This window comes from Babylonia areolata, chromosome 7 (assembly GCF_041734735.1).
Source record: "Babylonia areolata isolate BAREFJ2019XMU chromosome 7, ASM4173473v1, whole genome shotgun sequence".
Lineage (NCBI taxonomy): Eukaryota > Metazoa > Mollusca > Gastropoda > Neogastropoda > Buccinidae > Babylonia > Babylonia areolata.
Genome location: NC_134882.1, coordinates 44181411 through 44194924, shown reverse-complemented (window position 1 = coordinate 44194924; position 13514 = coordinate 44181411). Strand labels below are relative to the sequence as shown.

The window sequence follows — 13514 nt, the reverse complement described above, 5'->3', positions numbered from 1 at the left end:
ACTGCTGCTGCCTCCTCTACAAAATGAAAACAAAAAGTCATTCTTGAATTTACATTTTTTGTGATTGTGAAACAAGACATGATAAAGAGATGCTGAAGCAGCATTCAGAAAACTGATACATAACAGTTTTACATTTTTTTAAAAGCATGCAATATATTTTTATGTTGTATACAGATTTTTCCCCTTTCTTTCTTTTCTTGAACTAAGCAGAATACTAAAGAGACGACCTTCATACTCAGTTTTTTTGTTGTTGTTTTTGGACAAGTACACCTTTTCAACACAGTGAAAATGAAAGTGAAAGTAATGCAAACTGAAGGAAGGCAGCCCACTCAACTCAAAGCCCCTGGCAATTCTCTACAGCTCCTTCCACTGCACTAGCACTGGACACTGTTTCCATTACACCAGCACTAGATTTGTGTGTACCCCACAGGCACACACTTTAAGGCTTTATGCATATTACATGGGGAGACAGTCAAAGGCATAGCAGGTAGAGAAAGATTATGGCAACAAGGACACAATACCTAAACGGCTGACTCATACGATGAAGGATTGACATGATTGATGCGAACAGAGCGACGGCTTTGTCGAGGCTTTCGTTTGCGGACTGGAATGAGGAGAAGAGAAAAAAAAAGAAAAAGAAAAAAACACAAAACACACAAACAAAGCATGGTCAACATGGAATGATGCTCTGTGCAAACTGGAGTGCACAAACCTACAGACATGCTAAGCAAAATATCATGTCAAATGTGCACACACATGAGCTTTTTAAGTACTGAATGCGCACACACACACACACACACACACGCACACACACACGCACGCACACATGCACACACATGCATGAACACACACACACATAAGCACAAACACACACATATATAAACATGCACACATGCACACACACACACACACACACACACACACACACACACACACACACACACAGAGTAACACCCAAGGCAGTGTAAGTGATATGCACACACACTCACACACACACCAAATATACACATGTGAAAATGAACACAAAGCAATACAATATTCAAAATTCAGATTCAAATAAAATATCCTGACCACTTCAAAAGAGACAAATCAGCCACACACACACACACACACACACACACACACAATCAAACTGATGAAGCAGCAATCCAAAACAAGCATTCAGGACAACAACAACAACAAAAGCAGCTGCACACATATTCTCCACTTACTGGGCAAACCTCAACACAGACACTGCATGCTGTGGCACTCATCGGTATCCCACCCCCACATCTCCCCCCATCCCCCACCCCCACATCTCCCCCCCCCCAAATTCTCTTCTTCCTTCTTCATTTCACTAACATCAACCCTGCCTTCCAGTCCCATTCTGCAATACAGAGATGTTTTTTTGTTTTTTTTTTTTTTTTGGGGGGGTTGTTCCTTTCACATGTGAAGAAATAAAATAATAATACTAATGACAGTAATATGCACTAATGGGTCATGGTTAAGTATGTGTAATTAAAATAGAAATTACATGGCACAAACTCTCTACACCGTGGGCTTCAAGCTCCTTACGTGAAACAATACAAGTGTCTGCGTGAATGACAGAGCATTGTGGCTATTGTGATAATGTCCTTTGCAGGGTGAGGGGACACAAGGTGTGTGTGGGGGGAGGAGGTTGGTGCTCATATTCTGTGCCTTTACAGCATTTTCCTCATGCCACTCACCCTCACTTAAGTCTCCATATACCACCACAATCATGAACAATCACAGTCCATATGGGTCTACCAATGACAGCCACCACACAAACCACCCTCAGAAGAGATGCTGCACTCTTGCCAAGACACTTAGGAGATGTCCAAAAATTGCAAAGCACTCCCTACTAAAACCCCAGTTGCATTATTTTGTCTTGTTTTTTTGTTGTGATTGGGTCCAGGTCTCAAATAAACTTCTCTCCCGCTTAAACGTCTCACAGTCAAGGATCACCGGGAAACTTTAACCCATGACTCATTCATAATGGTTACCTACACTTTGCCTTTTACATTACTTGGGACTGGGTCCGGTAAGCATTGTGTTATGACAGGGTCAGGCATTTCAAAGGAGAACACATACTCTGCTGAACTATCCCGCAAACCTTCAAACCAACTTCACAAAGTAATCAGAAGACATCCAAAAATCGAGTACACCTTTGCAAAACAGCAAATTAGCATTTTGAAAAGCCAGAGATATCTGTTGTCCTTCCCTTCAGTCCCCTATCGTTTTAATTCCATTCCTAAAAACACACACAAAGAAGAAATAAGGACAAGAAATAATTGCTTTCTTCTGCAGTAAAGTTAACCAGTGGACAGCGATTTAAAATCTGTCCATAAAAAGAAGAGAAACACTGGATATAAGCAGACTGTCATAAAACTGAGTGAAATATAAATATGTAAAATGACTTATTTTTTTCCTTTTCATGAAGTGTCAAAAGCCATTGCACACATGCCACATTCAACACAACTGCACACACACACACTAACAAAAAGAAAAAAATGTGGATTCCAAACCACAAAAGCATTCCAAAAGTAGATTTCAAAACACAAAAGCATTCCACACAGTCATGCACAGATCCAGTGCTATCCTCACCTGAGCCATTCTGGCAGATGGGGGGTGGGGGTGGAGGCTCATCATCTGGGGTTGGCATGGTAACAGTCACAGGTGGGGGTGGTGTCACGTAGTCTGTCACTGGTGGCTGCTGAACCTCCTGGGAAAGTGGAAACAATAATGATAATAATAAAAATAATATGCAGGCATATATAGCGCCGTACCCCCATCTCAAATGGGGCTCACCATGCTTTACAATAAGATATACAAATTTAAGACTAAGTGACATAAAAATATGTATAAAAAAAGAATAAAAATGAAATAAAATATAATAGAATAAAATAAATAAAGACATACTCTCACATCACATTTGCTAAAATACATATCTCAGACTATCTCATATCACGCTGGCTAAAATCTACATACTTCAAACTAAGTGACATATATATATACATATATATACACACACACATACATACATATGTATACATACACATACACACACATGCTTATATTACACACACACACACACATATATATATAGATACACACACACACACACACATACATACATACACATAAATATATACACTATACAATAGTGTTTCAACTGTGCATTGTCTCCTGTGCTTTGTCCCCTTAATTCTGAAACAGCCAACAAATGACTGTAAGTTGTAAAAAGGTTAACTCTCTCCATACGAACGGCGAAAGAGACGACGTTAACAGCGTTTCACCCCAATTACCATCATCAAAATATTGCAAGCGGAAGGCTCTTATACTGAAGACGTGAATGTTGACAAAGAATACCACAATTCTGACGACGGAAGCTAAAGGTTGGGTCATTCAGACACCCACTGGACATCCGAGGGGTCTGTGTAGAGGAGAAGAGAGGACTGGCCGTACTGAGTGAGTTAAAGGTCCCATAACCTTTCATGGCCACAGGGGCTGTGAATTTCTATCCATTCTGTCCATGACTGGACAGAGGACTGCAGGGTCCCATCCTCTCCTCCTACCTTGTGAACCTTCCTCAACCAAAGCCAGGTACCACTCACACCTGAGGGGAGTGAGGAACATCACAGGAAGTGCCTGATCTGACTGAAGGACGTGCGACGTACTGCCGCCTTCATCGAGGAGACGGGGGAATCCATCTGATCAATAACGAACAAGAGAACAACAGTGCCTGATCCAAGTTCACAACACCATGCAAAAACGGGGCCTCAAACCCTCAACAGTGGATGAAAGTCCAACGCCTCACCAATTCTGCCACAGCATTTCTCTGATTACTACATCAGTTTATAACCAAAGACTGTTGTCCAAGGTGATATTTTGTTATAAGGACCTGTAAGAAAGGGTAAGTGTGAATGTACAGGCACAAGCATTTGTGCGCATGCCTGTGTGAGTTGATCAGCATGTATGCAATCACAACTGTTTATGCAGTTTAAAATACACCAAACAGTGACAAACAAGCAGAAAAATAAATGCAATAACTCTGCTCAAACCACATAACAAAACTGTGATATCATGGCGAGTCACACTGCAAAAATGTGGGGGAAAAATCTTTGTTCCAACAACTCAACTTGGAAAGAACAAAATAAAGGAAAAGGAAAAAGACACCATGAAGGGATACATAGAATATGTGATTATCTGCCATAAAATAAATCAAGAATATGTGATTATCTGCCATAAAATAAATCAATCTGTGATGTAATGTAGTGCACTGATCTTCGTTCATGACAGATATTTTCATCCCCGACGGACAGCATGTCACCATGATCTAATGCCACCCCATCTTTTTCCTCTTTATCAGTGGCAGAATCAGGTGTTGGACTTGTGATCCAGTGTTCACCAGTGATCTTCTTCTTCTTCTTCTTCTGCGTTCGTGGGCTGCAACTCCCACGTTCACTCGTATGTGCACGAGTGGGCTTTTACGTGTATGACCGTTTTTACTCCACCATGTAGGCAGCCAAACTCCGTTTTCGGGAGTGTGCATGCTGGGTATGTTCTTGTTTCCATAACCCACCGAACACTGACATGGATTACAGGATCTTTAACGTGCATATTTGATCTTCTGCTTGCGTATACACACGAAGGGGGTTCAGGCACTAGCAGGTCTGCACATATGTTGACCTGGGAGATCATAAAAATCTCCACCCTTTATCCATCAGGCGCCGTTACCGAGATTCGAACCCTGGACCCTCAGATTGAAAGTCCAACGCTTTAACCACTCGGCTATTGCTCCCGTCGTTCACCAGTGATCAGGGTTCGAGGCCTGTTTCAGCATGGTGCTGTGTCCTAGGGAAAGGCACTTTACTCTGATTTTCCACACTCCACCCAGATGTGAATGGGTACCTGACTTCAGTTGGGGATGGTATAAACAGCGGAAGGAGAAGATTTGGCCCCAACCTCCTATGCCAAATGAATATGAATTCACTGCCCCAATAACCATATAACGTCATGGGGCCTTTAACCTTTAACCTTGTAGAACTGACCTCGTCGACTGGCATTTCCACGACGTCAAGGACCTCCTCCACCACTAGGGAAGGGAAGACGCCGCGGCGAGCGTTCAGCTCCCCCTCCCAGTAACCATCATCCACACCATTGTCATCCTTCCTCAGGATCTTGATCAGGGCCCCCTCCAGGAACGACAACTCTTCCTGTGTCTGAGCTTCATAGTCGTACAGCGCTCGTGCCCAGGTGAATCCTGATGAGACAATACAGGCACTTTGTAGGGGAAATCATTTCTTGAACTGAATTACAGTCTGTAAGTGTATACAGGCATGTTAAGCGTAAGGAGTATAGGTGGAAACCAAAGACATAAGAAAACTGTGTTTTAGAAGACCAGGAGCTCCAAAGTCTTTTCCTAGCTCTTGTACAGCAATGTCCTATGCCCAGCATGCACACCCCCGAAAATGGAGTATGGCTGCCTACATGGCAGGGTAAATGAACAAAACAGTCATGCACATAAAATGTTACATGTCTGTTTGAGTGTGTGTATGTGTGTGTGAACTGTAACCTGAGTGAATGATACAGGAAATGAACGATGAGTGCCCAATGGCAGCTGTCAGTTGGTTCTACCCAATTAGGCAAATGACCCCATGTCTGTAAAGCACTTAAAGAGTTTGGACTCTGACAGAGGACAGGAGTTATATAAGCATCCATATCATATATGATATTTTTATTATCAGATTTATAAAAAAAAAATTAAAAATTTGTACAATGGTCCACCATCCTCCTATGTTTCCATTCTCATGTCCTCCTTGCCCACCTCACCAGCATCAGGGACCACATTTCCTATTTAATTATACAATGGTTCCTCCTCAATCCTCCCATGTTCTCCTGCCACCCCCCCCCCTCCCCTCCACGCCCACCACCACCACCACCACCACCACCACCACCACCCCCCAGCCCACCTCACTCGCACCAGGGACCACATACATTTTAAAAAAATTGTTTTAAATTACACAATGGGTCCTCCTCCATCCTCCCATGTTTCCTTTCCTCTGTAACCCCCCCCCCCCCCCCTGTTCCCCCCCCCCCCCACGCCTCCCCCCCTCCTCACCTGCACCAGGGACCACATTTTTTTTTTAATTACACAATGGGTCCTCCTCCATCCTCCCATGTTTCCATTCCCCTGTACCTACCCCCTCCCCATCGCCCACCTCCTCACCTGCACCAGGGACATTTATATACATATGTATATTTTTCTTTTATTACACAATGGGTTCTCCACCATCCTCCCATGTTCCCATTCCCGTCCCCTCACTCCCTTCTTCACCTGCATGAAGGACCACATTCATATACATGTTGTTTTTTTTATATCACACAATGGGTCCTCCATCCTCCCATTTTTCCAACCCCACCCCCCACCCCACCCACCCACCCCCGCCCACCTCACCTGCACCAGGGACCACATTCATACATGCATACATTTTCTTCTTCTTTTTTTTTTTTAATTTAATTTTTTTTAATGACATAATGAGTCCTCCTCCATCCCCTCATCTACCCATTCTCCTGCTCCCCCCCCCTCCCCCCCCACCTCCTCACCTGCACCAGGAACCAGAGGGGGAGGAGGGAAGCTGCCGTCCACCATGTCATCCGTCGTCTGCTGCACTTCAAGGTCGCAGGAGGAGTACGGTGACGTGGTGTCAGGAGGCACATCAGCAGGCAGCTGAAGCTCCGACGATGAAGTCAGCACCGACGAAGTGTTGTAGGTTGGGGTGTGGGGGGATGGGGGGGCGTGGTTTTCTGCCTGCGCCGCAGCGTCTGGAGTGACAGAGTCCACTATCTCCTCTTCCGCTTCTGTCGGAGTGGTCGCGTCCATTTCACTAAGGTCCACGTAGTTCTCCGGAATGTAGCCCGTCTGGCCGGAGGAATTTGTCGCCTGTGGCAAAGACACCTTTTGTTGTTGTGAAACATGGTTTGGGTTTTTTTGTTTCTCTGTGTATTGTTTTCATGTGTTAGTGTCTTCACAGAAATCACAGAATTGAGTGGGAATGGGGGAAATTATTTAATTTTCAGTGTTTTCAGCGATTATATTATTCCTGATTTTTTTTTTTTTTTTTTTTTGGTTATGTTTGGTTTATCGTACACTAAGTAAGAGCGGGTGTGTTATGAATGTATGAGTGCAAGTAGGTGTGCAGTATGAGTGCATGTGTGTATTCAAGCATGTATATACTGTACATGCATACATAAGTTGCACATGAAGTTTTAGTGTGTGTATGCGCATGTAAGTGTGTGTGTGTGTGTGTGTGTGTGTGTGTGTGTTAGTGTGCGTGCATGCAATAGCCGAATGGTTAAAGCGATGGACTTTCAATCTGAGGGTCCCAGGTTCAAATCTCAGTGACAGCGCCGATCTCCCAGGTCAACATATGTGCAGACCTGCTAGTGCCTGAACCCCGTTCATGTGTATATGCACACAAAAGATCAAATACACATGTTAAAGATCCTGTAATCCATGTCAGCGTTCGGTGGGTTATGGAAACAAGAACATACCCAACATGCACACCCCCAAAAACGGAGTATGACTGCCTACACAGCGGGGTAAATAAACAAAACGGTCATACACAAAAAATGTTACAAGTCTGTCTGAGTGTGTAAGTGTGCATGCCTGAAATCTGATCGAATAACACAGGAAACGAATGATGAGCGCCCAGTGGCAGCCATCTGTCCGCTCAACCCAAGTAGGCAGCCTGTTGTGCAAATGACCCCGTGTTTGTAAAGCGCTTAAAGCTTGGTCTCCGACCAAGGATAGGCAGTGAATAAGTATCCATATCCAAAGTATCCATATCTATATCCATGCGTCTGTCTGTCATCTGTCTGTTAGCCAGTGTGCAAGCTTTGTATGTAAAGAAACACAAAATAACAATACAGTGTGACTGTCCAAAGCACACTCCACCATATGCTGTTATGCACATCCACCCCATAGCCGTAACAGGTGGATATGCAGGTGGATACACAGTACACATCTAAAGCAGGGTAGTACCACACTGACCTTCACCCATCCTTCTCCATCGCCATCGGCAACCAGAGTGAGAGGCTCATTCTGCTTCATGCTCAGTTCATCATAGTTGCTGGCCTGCACAGCGCAGCACAACACAATGTCCTCATAATGGACCCCATTACCAATGATAGCACATCAACAGTGAATCTGCATAACACACTTCATCGCTGTTCAGCAGTAAATATGTAAAACACAACACATTCTTACCAGTGACTCATCATTGTTCAACAGTAAATATGTACAACACAGCACATTCTAACCAGTGAAATATCAATGTTCAACAGTAAATATGTACAACACAGCACATTCTAACCAGTGACACATCATTGTTCAACAGTAAATATGTACAACACAGCACATTCTTACCAGTGACACATCATTGTTCAACAGTAAATATGTACAACACAGCGCATTCTTACCTGTGACACATCATTGTTCAACAGTAAATATGTACAACACAGCGCATTCTTACCAAGGATGCATCATTGTTCAACAGTAAATATGTACAACACAGCGCATTCTTACCAGTGACACATCATTGTTCAACAGTAAATATGTACAACACAGCGCATTCTTACCAAGGATGCATCATTGTTCAACAGTAAATATGTACAACACAACACATTCTTACCAAGGATGCATCATTGTTCAACAGTTAATATGTACAACACAGCACATTCTTACCTGTGACACATTATTGTTCAACAATAAATATGTACAACACAGCGCATTCTTACCAGTGACACATCATTGTTCAACAGTAAATATGTACAACACAGCACATTCTTATCAGTGACACATTATTGTTCAACAATAAACATGTACAACACAGCGCATTCTTACCTGTGACACATTGTTCAACAGTAAATATGTACAACACTGCGCATTCTTACCTGTGACACATTGTTCAACAGTGAATATGTACAACACAGTGCATTCTTACCAGTGACACATCACTCTGTCGCTTCATGTGCATTTACATCTCAGTCTGTCATTCATAAACCAGCTCACAAACATACATAGCCCTGGTCTTGTGTGTGATGCAGTCCATGCACAAATGAATTGCTATATACTTTCATGTGCATGCAGTGATTTACAAGAGCAAATACTATCATACATTTCCAGTCAGCAAGACTGAAAAAGTAAAAAAACAAACAAACAAAAAACCAATGCAATGCAACAACCATGATTTCAATGACAGACGACTGCAGACACACAGTTTGTCAGGTCCTCTCTGCAATAATAGTCAGTTCGAGTTATGTTGTTAACTGCATCACAAGTCACAGAGGCTGCTTCTGAGCTGTCAGAATACTAACACCAGCATTTCTCTGATACCTGTGACACCTGCTCTGCTCTGTAAGATTCTCAGAATTGTCTGGTACCCATCATGTACAGTTTGAGAAATAGGTGGTGCACAATGATTTCATATTCTCGGTTATGAGGGAATCAAAGGCAGCACACTCATTGTTGCCGTCATCATTGTTGCTTAACTAAAGCCAAGCCTGCCACAAAGGGCTGCACATTCATTTCTCAGTTTTAATACTGATAACTTGTGAAAACAAAACCCAGCAGTCTCAATTGGTAAACTGTAGCTGTAAAACCCATGGGATCTTCCTTTTGTCCTTATTGGTTCTTTTTTTTTGAAGACTGGTGACAGAGTCACTGGATGTCTCTGAATTATATTGTATCAGAAACTATGTTCCACCATCAATGCTAAAATAACTGAGACAAATTAGAACTAATAATACTTTGCTAATTCTAAATCACTTCTATGCTGATGCTGTGTATAATGTGTGTGATAACACTGCACTGTTTACAAGATCTGTTGAGTGAAACAAAAGTGAGCAATTATGTTTTTCAATGATTGGGAAGAAGAAACAACCAAAAAACAAGGAAAATCAACAACAAGAGAAGGAACGAACAACAAGCCACTCACCTCAAAGTCATACAGGGCCTTGCACACAATGGGAAAAGGTCGCCCAAAGCGAGAGGTGGCACCACTGTAGCTACTGATGAAAGTGTCATCAATGAAATCGTCGTCATCGTCGTCGTCATAGTGTGTGTAAGTGGGCTCCTGGTCATCAGCACTGTGCTGTGGTGACAGACAGGGATGCTGACTGGCGTCATGGGCATTGGGACCACCATGGTGTCGGGTGGTGTGTGTTTGTGTGTGTGAGAAAGGAAATTTTCTATCTAAACTTACGTTTAAGTAACATACTTACTGTGACTCAACTAGTGCAGACTCCGGCAGGGGTCTGACATTCCTGTCCTGTGCAGACTACTATCCGCCTATGCGGAGAAAACGAAAGTAACTACGGCCGATAACCTCCCGGAAGTAGGTAACCTCCCCTTTGTCCCGCTGGCTAGATGAGAGTGAGTTGACATGTGTTTGCATGTGTAAGAGTGAGAGTGAGTGTCTGTGAGTGTGGAGGGGATCTGGGAGTATGTGTTTGTGTGTGTGTGTGTGTGTGTGTGTGTTTGCGTATATGACAGTGAGTGTTCATGTGCTTGTGTGTGTATGTGCATGTGTGAGTGTATACGTGTTTCTGTATGTGACAGCGAGCGTAAATGTGTCTGTGTGTGTGAGAAGGAGACTGTGTGTGAGTGTGTTTATGTATGTGTGCTATATTTGTGATTGTGTCTCTGAGAATATGTGTTTATACACGAATGCATGTGTTTGTGCAGGGGTGTGTATTTGAGTGTACATAGTTGTGTTTGGTGTGGACACATGCGTGCAAGCATGCACACAAGTACATAGTCATATGTGCTTCACTCTGTATGTGTGTGTGTGCATACACTTGTGCCATGATAGCAAGTATGCTTATTTACACACCTACATAGATGCACATGCCAGGCATGTATAAATCCTCAAGCATAATGTGCCAGTGTGTGTGTGTGTGTGTGTGTGTGTGTGTGTGTGTGTGTGTGTGTGTGTGTGTGTACTCCATGCATACATTTGTGTGCATTCCAGTCTTGCACATTCTATGGACTGGCAACTCTATGAAAAATGAAATTCTATCTAACAAAAGCCAACCAATGCTTTTTTTTTTTCCAAGCAAAAACACAATTTTTCATGCACCATATGTATATTTGTACAAGCATGCACACACACACACACACACACACACACACACACACACACACATACACACATTTAAACAGAACAATAGTTATAATAAAGATAATGTAATAGCTTTTCCCTTCTGTATATCAGTAACTCCAATGTTTTATGCTTTTCAAAAAAGAGATACAAATACTGATGGAACTGTTGGGAGAGGAATACGGATGACAATGGCGGATGAAACACTGATAACTAACAGCATGACAATGACGGATGAAACACTGACAACTAACAGCATGACAATGACAGATGAAACACTGATAACTAACAGCATGACAATGACAGGTGAAACACTGATAACTAACAGCATGACAATGACGGATGAAACACTGATAACTAATAACATGACAATGACAGGTGAAACACTGATAACTAACAGCATGACAATGACGGATGAAACACTGATAACTAACAGCATGACAATGACAGATGAAACACTGATAACTAATAGCATGACAATGACGGGTGAAACACTGATAACTAATAGCATGACAATGACGGGTGAAACACTGATAACTAACAGCATGACAATGACAGATGAAACACTGATAACTAACAGCATGACAATGACAGATGAAACACTGACAACTAACAGCATGACAATGACAGATGAAACACTGATAACTAACAGCATGACAATGACGGATGAAACACTGATAACTAATCCCACCAAGGATGAACAGCAAGCACAAGGCAATGCAAGAACCTACCCCTCCAGAGCTGTCCGTGCGTAGTGAATTCTGTGAGGGTGTTCGCTGCAGTCCGTTCTCGTCCACACTCAGCGAGTCCATCTGGGCCTGGTTCAGCCATTCGTCGACATTGACTGAAACACCAGCGTTACCATTAACTCTGTACCATGTCTACACCTTTAGACACTGAAACACCAACTTTACCATTAACTCTGTACCATGTCTATACCTTTAGATACTAAAACACCAGCGTTACCATTAACTCTGTACCATGTCTACACCTTTAGACACTGAAACACCAGCGTTACCATTAACTCTGTACCATGTCTACACCTTTAGACACTGAAACACCAACATTACCATTAACTCTGTACCATGTCTACACCTTTAGACACTGAAACACCAAATTTACCATTAACTCTGTACCATGTCTACACCTTTAGACACTGAAACACCAGCGTTACCATTAACTCTGTACCATGTCTACACCTTTAGACACTGAAACACCAGCATTACCATTAACTCTGTACCATGTCTATACCTTTAGACACTGAAACACCAGCATTACCATTAACTCTGTACCATGTCTACACCTCTAGACACTGAAACACCAACATTACCAATAACTCTGTACCATGTCTACACCTTTAGACACTGAAACACCAGCGTTACCATTAACTCTGTACCATGCCTACACCTCTAGACACTGAAACACCAGCGTTACCATTAACTCTGTACTATGTCTACACCTCTAGACACTGAAACACCAGCGTTACCATTAACTCTGCACCATGTCTACACCTCTAGACACTGAAACACCAGCGTTACCATTAACTCTGTACCATGTCTACACCTCTAGACACTGAAACACCAACATTACCAATAACTCTGTACCATGTCTACACCTTTAGACACTGAAACACCAACATTACCAATAACTCTGTACCATGTCTACACCTCTAGACACTGAAACACCAGCGTTACCATTAACTCTGTACCATGCCTACACCTCTAGACACTGAAACACCAGCGTTACCATTAACTCTTTGGTACATCCACACCTTTAGACACTGACTAAAACACCAGCATCAACGGGGAACTCTGTAGTATGTCTACACCAATAGGATAATAATAATAATTCAGTTTATAAAGTACCTTTCCATGTAAAACATGCTCAACTGGACTGTGCGACGTAAAAACCAACATTTAAAAAATATGAAATATTTATATAAGATATTCAAAATTTTAATGGAGACAGAAAAGGTGAATCGACTGGCCAGGCAGACAATAAAAAGAGAGACCAGAAAAATATCATACTTACTACCAGCCACTCTTAAGGCTTCAAGGCGTGCCTCAGCTTTCATCTTCGATGTCTGTGCAGATGCAAAACAAACAAAACAAAACAGATGTATTGTGTATATCAGTTATTTACCTCCCCTTCATAATCATGATACATAATCAAGGGAGGTGGTTCATCTGCAAGCGAGGAGTCCGTGAGGGTCTGTGTTCGAATCCCACTCTCACTGTTTCTCTCAAGTTTGACTGTAAAATCAAACTGACCATCCAACCATTCGGACGAGACGATAAACTGAGGTCCCGTGTGAAGCACTTGGTACACTGAAAAAGCACCCAAAGCAACAAA

The 13514-nt window shown here is 42.5% G+C and overlaps 1 protein-coding gene across 6 annotated transcripts in view; it reads right to left on the bottom strand.

Moving 5' to 3' along the window:
• LOC143284071 (F-BAR and double SH3 domains protein 2-like) overlaps positions 1 to 13514 on the bottom strand; it is a 90560-nt gene that overhangs the window by 12725 nt on the left and 64321 nt on the right. For 4 of the 6 annotated variants that reach the window (XM_076590693.1, XM_076590688.1, XM_076590691.1 and 1 more), the window contains 7 exons: positions 13194 to 13245; positions 11894 to 12006; positions 9999 to 10154; positions 8054 to 8137; positions 6607 to 6943; positions 5052 to 5263; positions 2605 to 2722 (listed from right to left, as the gene is read on the bottom strand). In XM_076590693.1, the coding sequence (XP_076446808.1) occupies positions 2605 to 2722; positions 5052 to 5263; positions 6607 to 6943; positions 8054 to 8137; positions 9999 to 10154; positions 11894 to 12006; positions 13194 to 13245 (1072 nt within the window). Of the gene's footprint in view, positions 1 to 521; positions 605 to 2604; positions 2723 to 5051; positions 5264 to 6606; positions 6944 to 8053; positions 8138 to 9998; positions 10155 to 11893; positions 12007 to 13193; positions 13246 to 13514 lie in introns of all 6 variants that reach the window. The other 2 variants (XM_076590690.1, XM_076590692.1) reach the window with 2 other exon arrangements.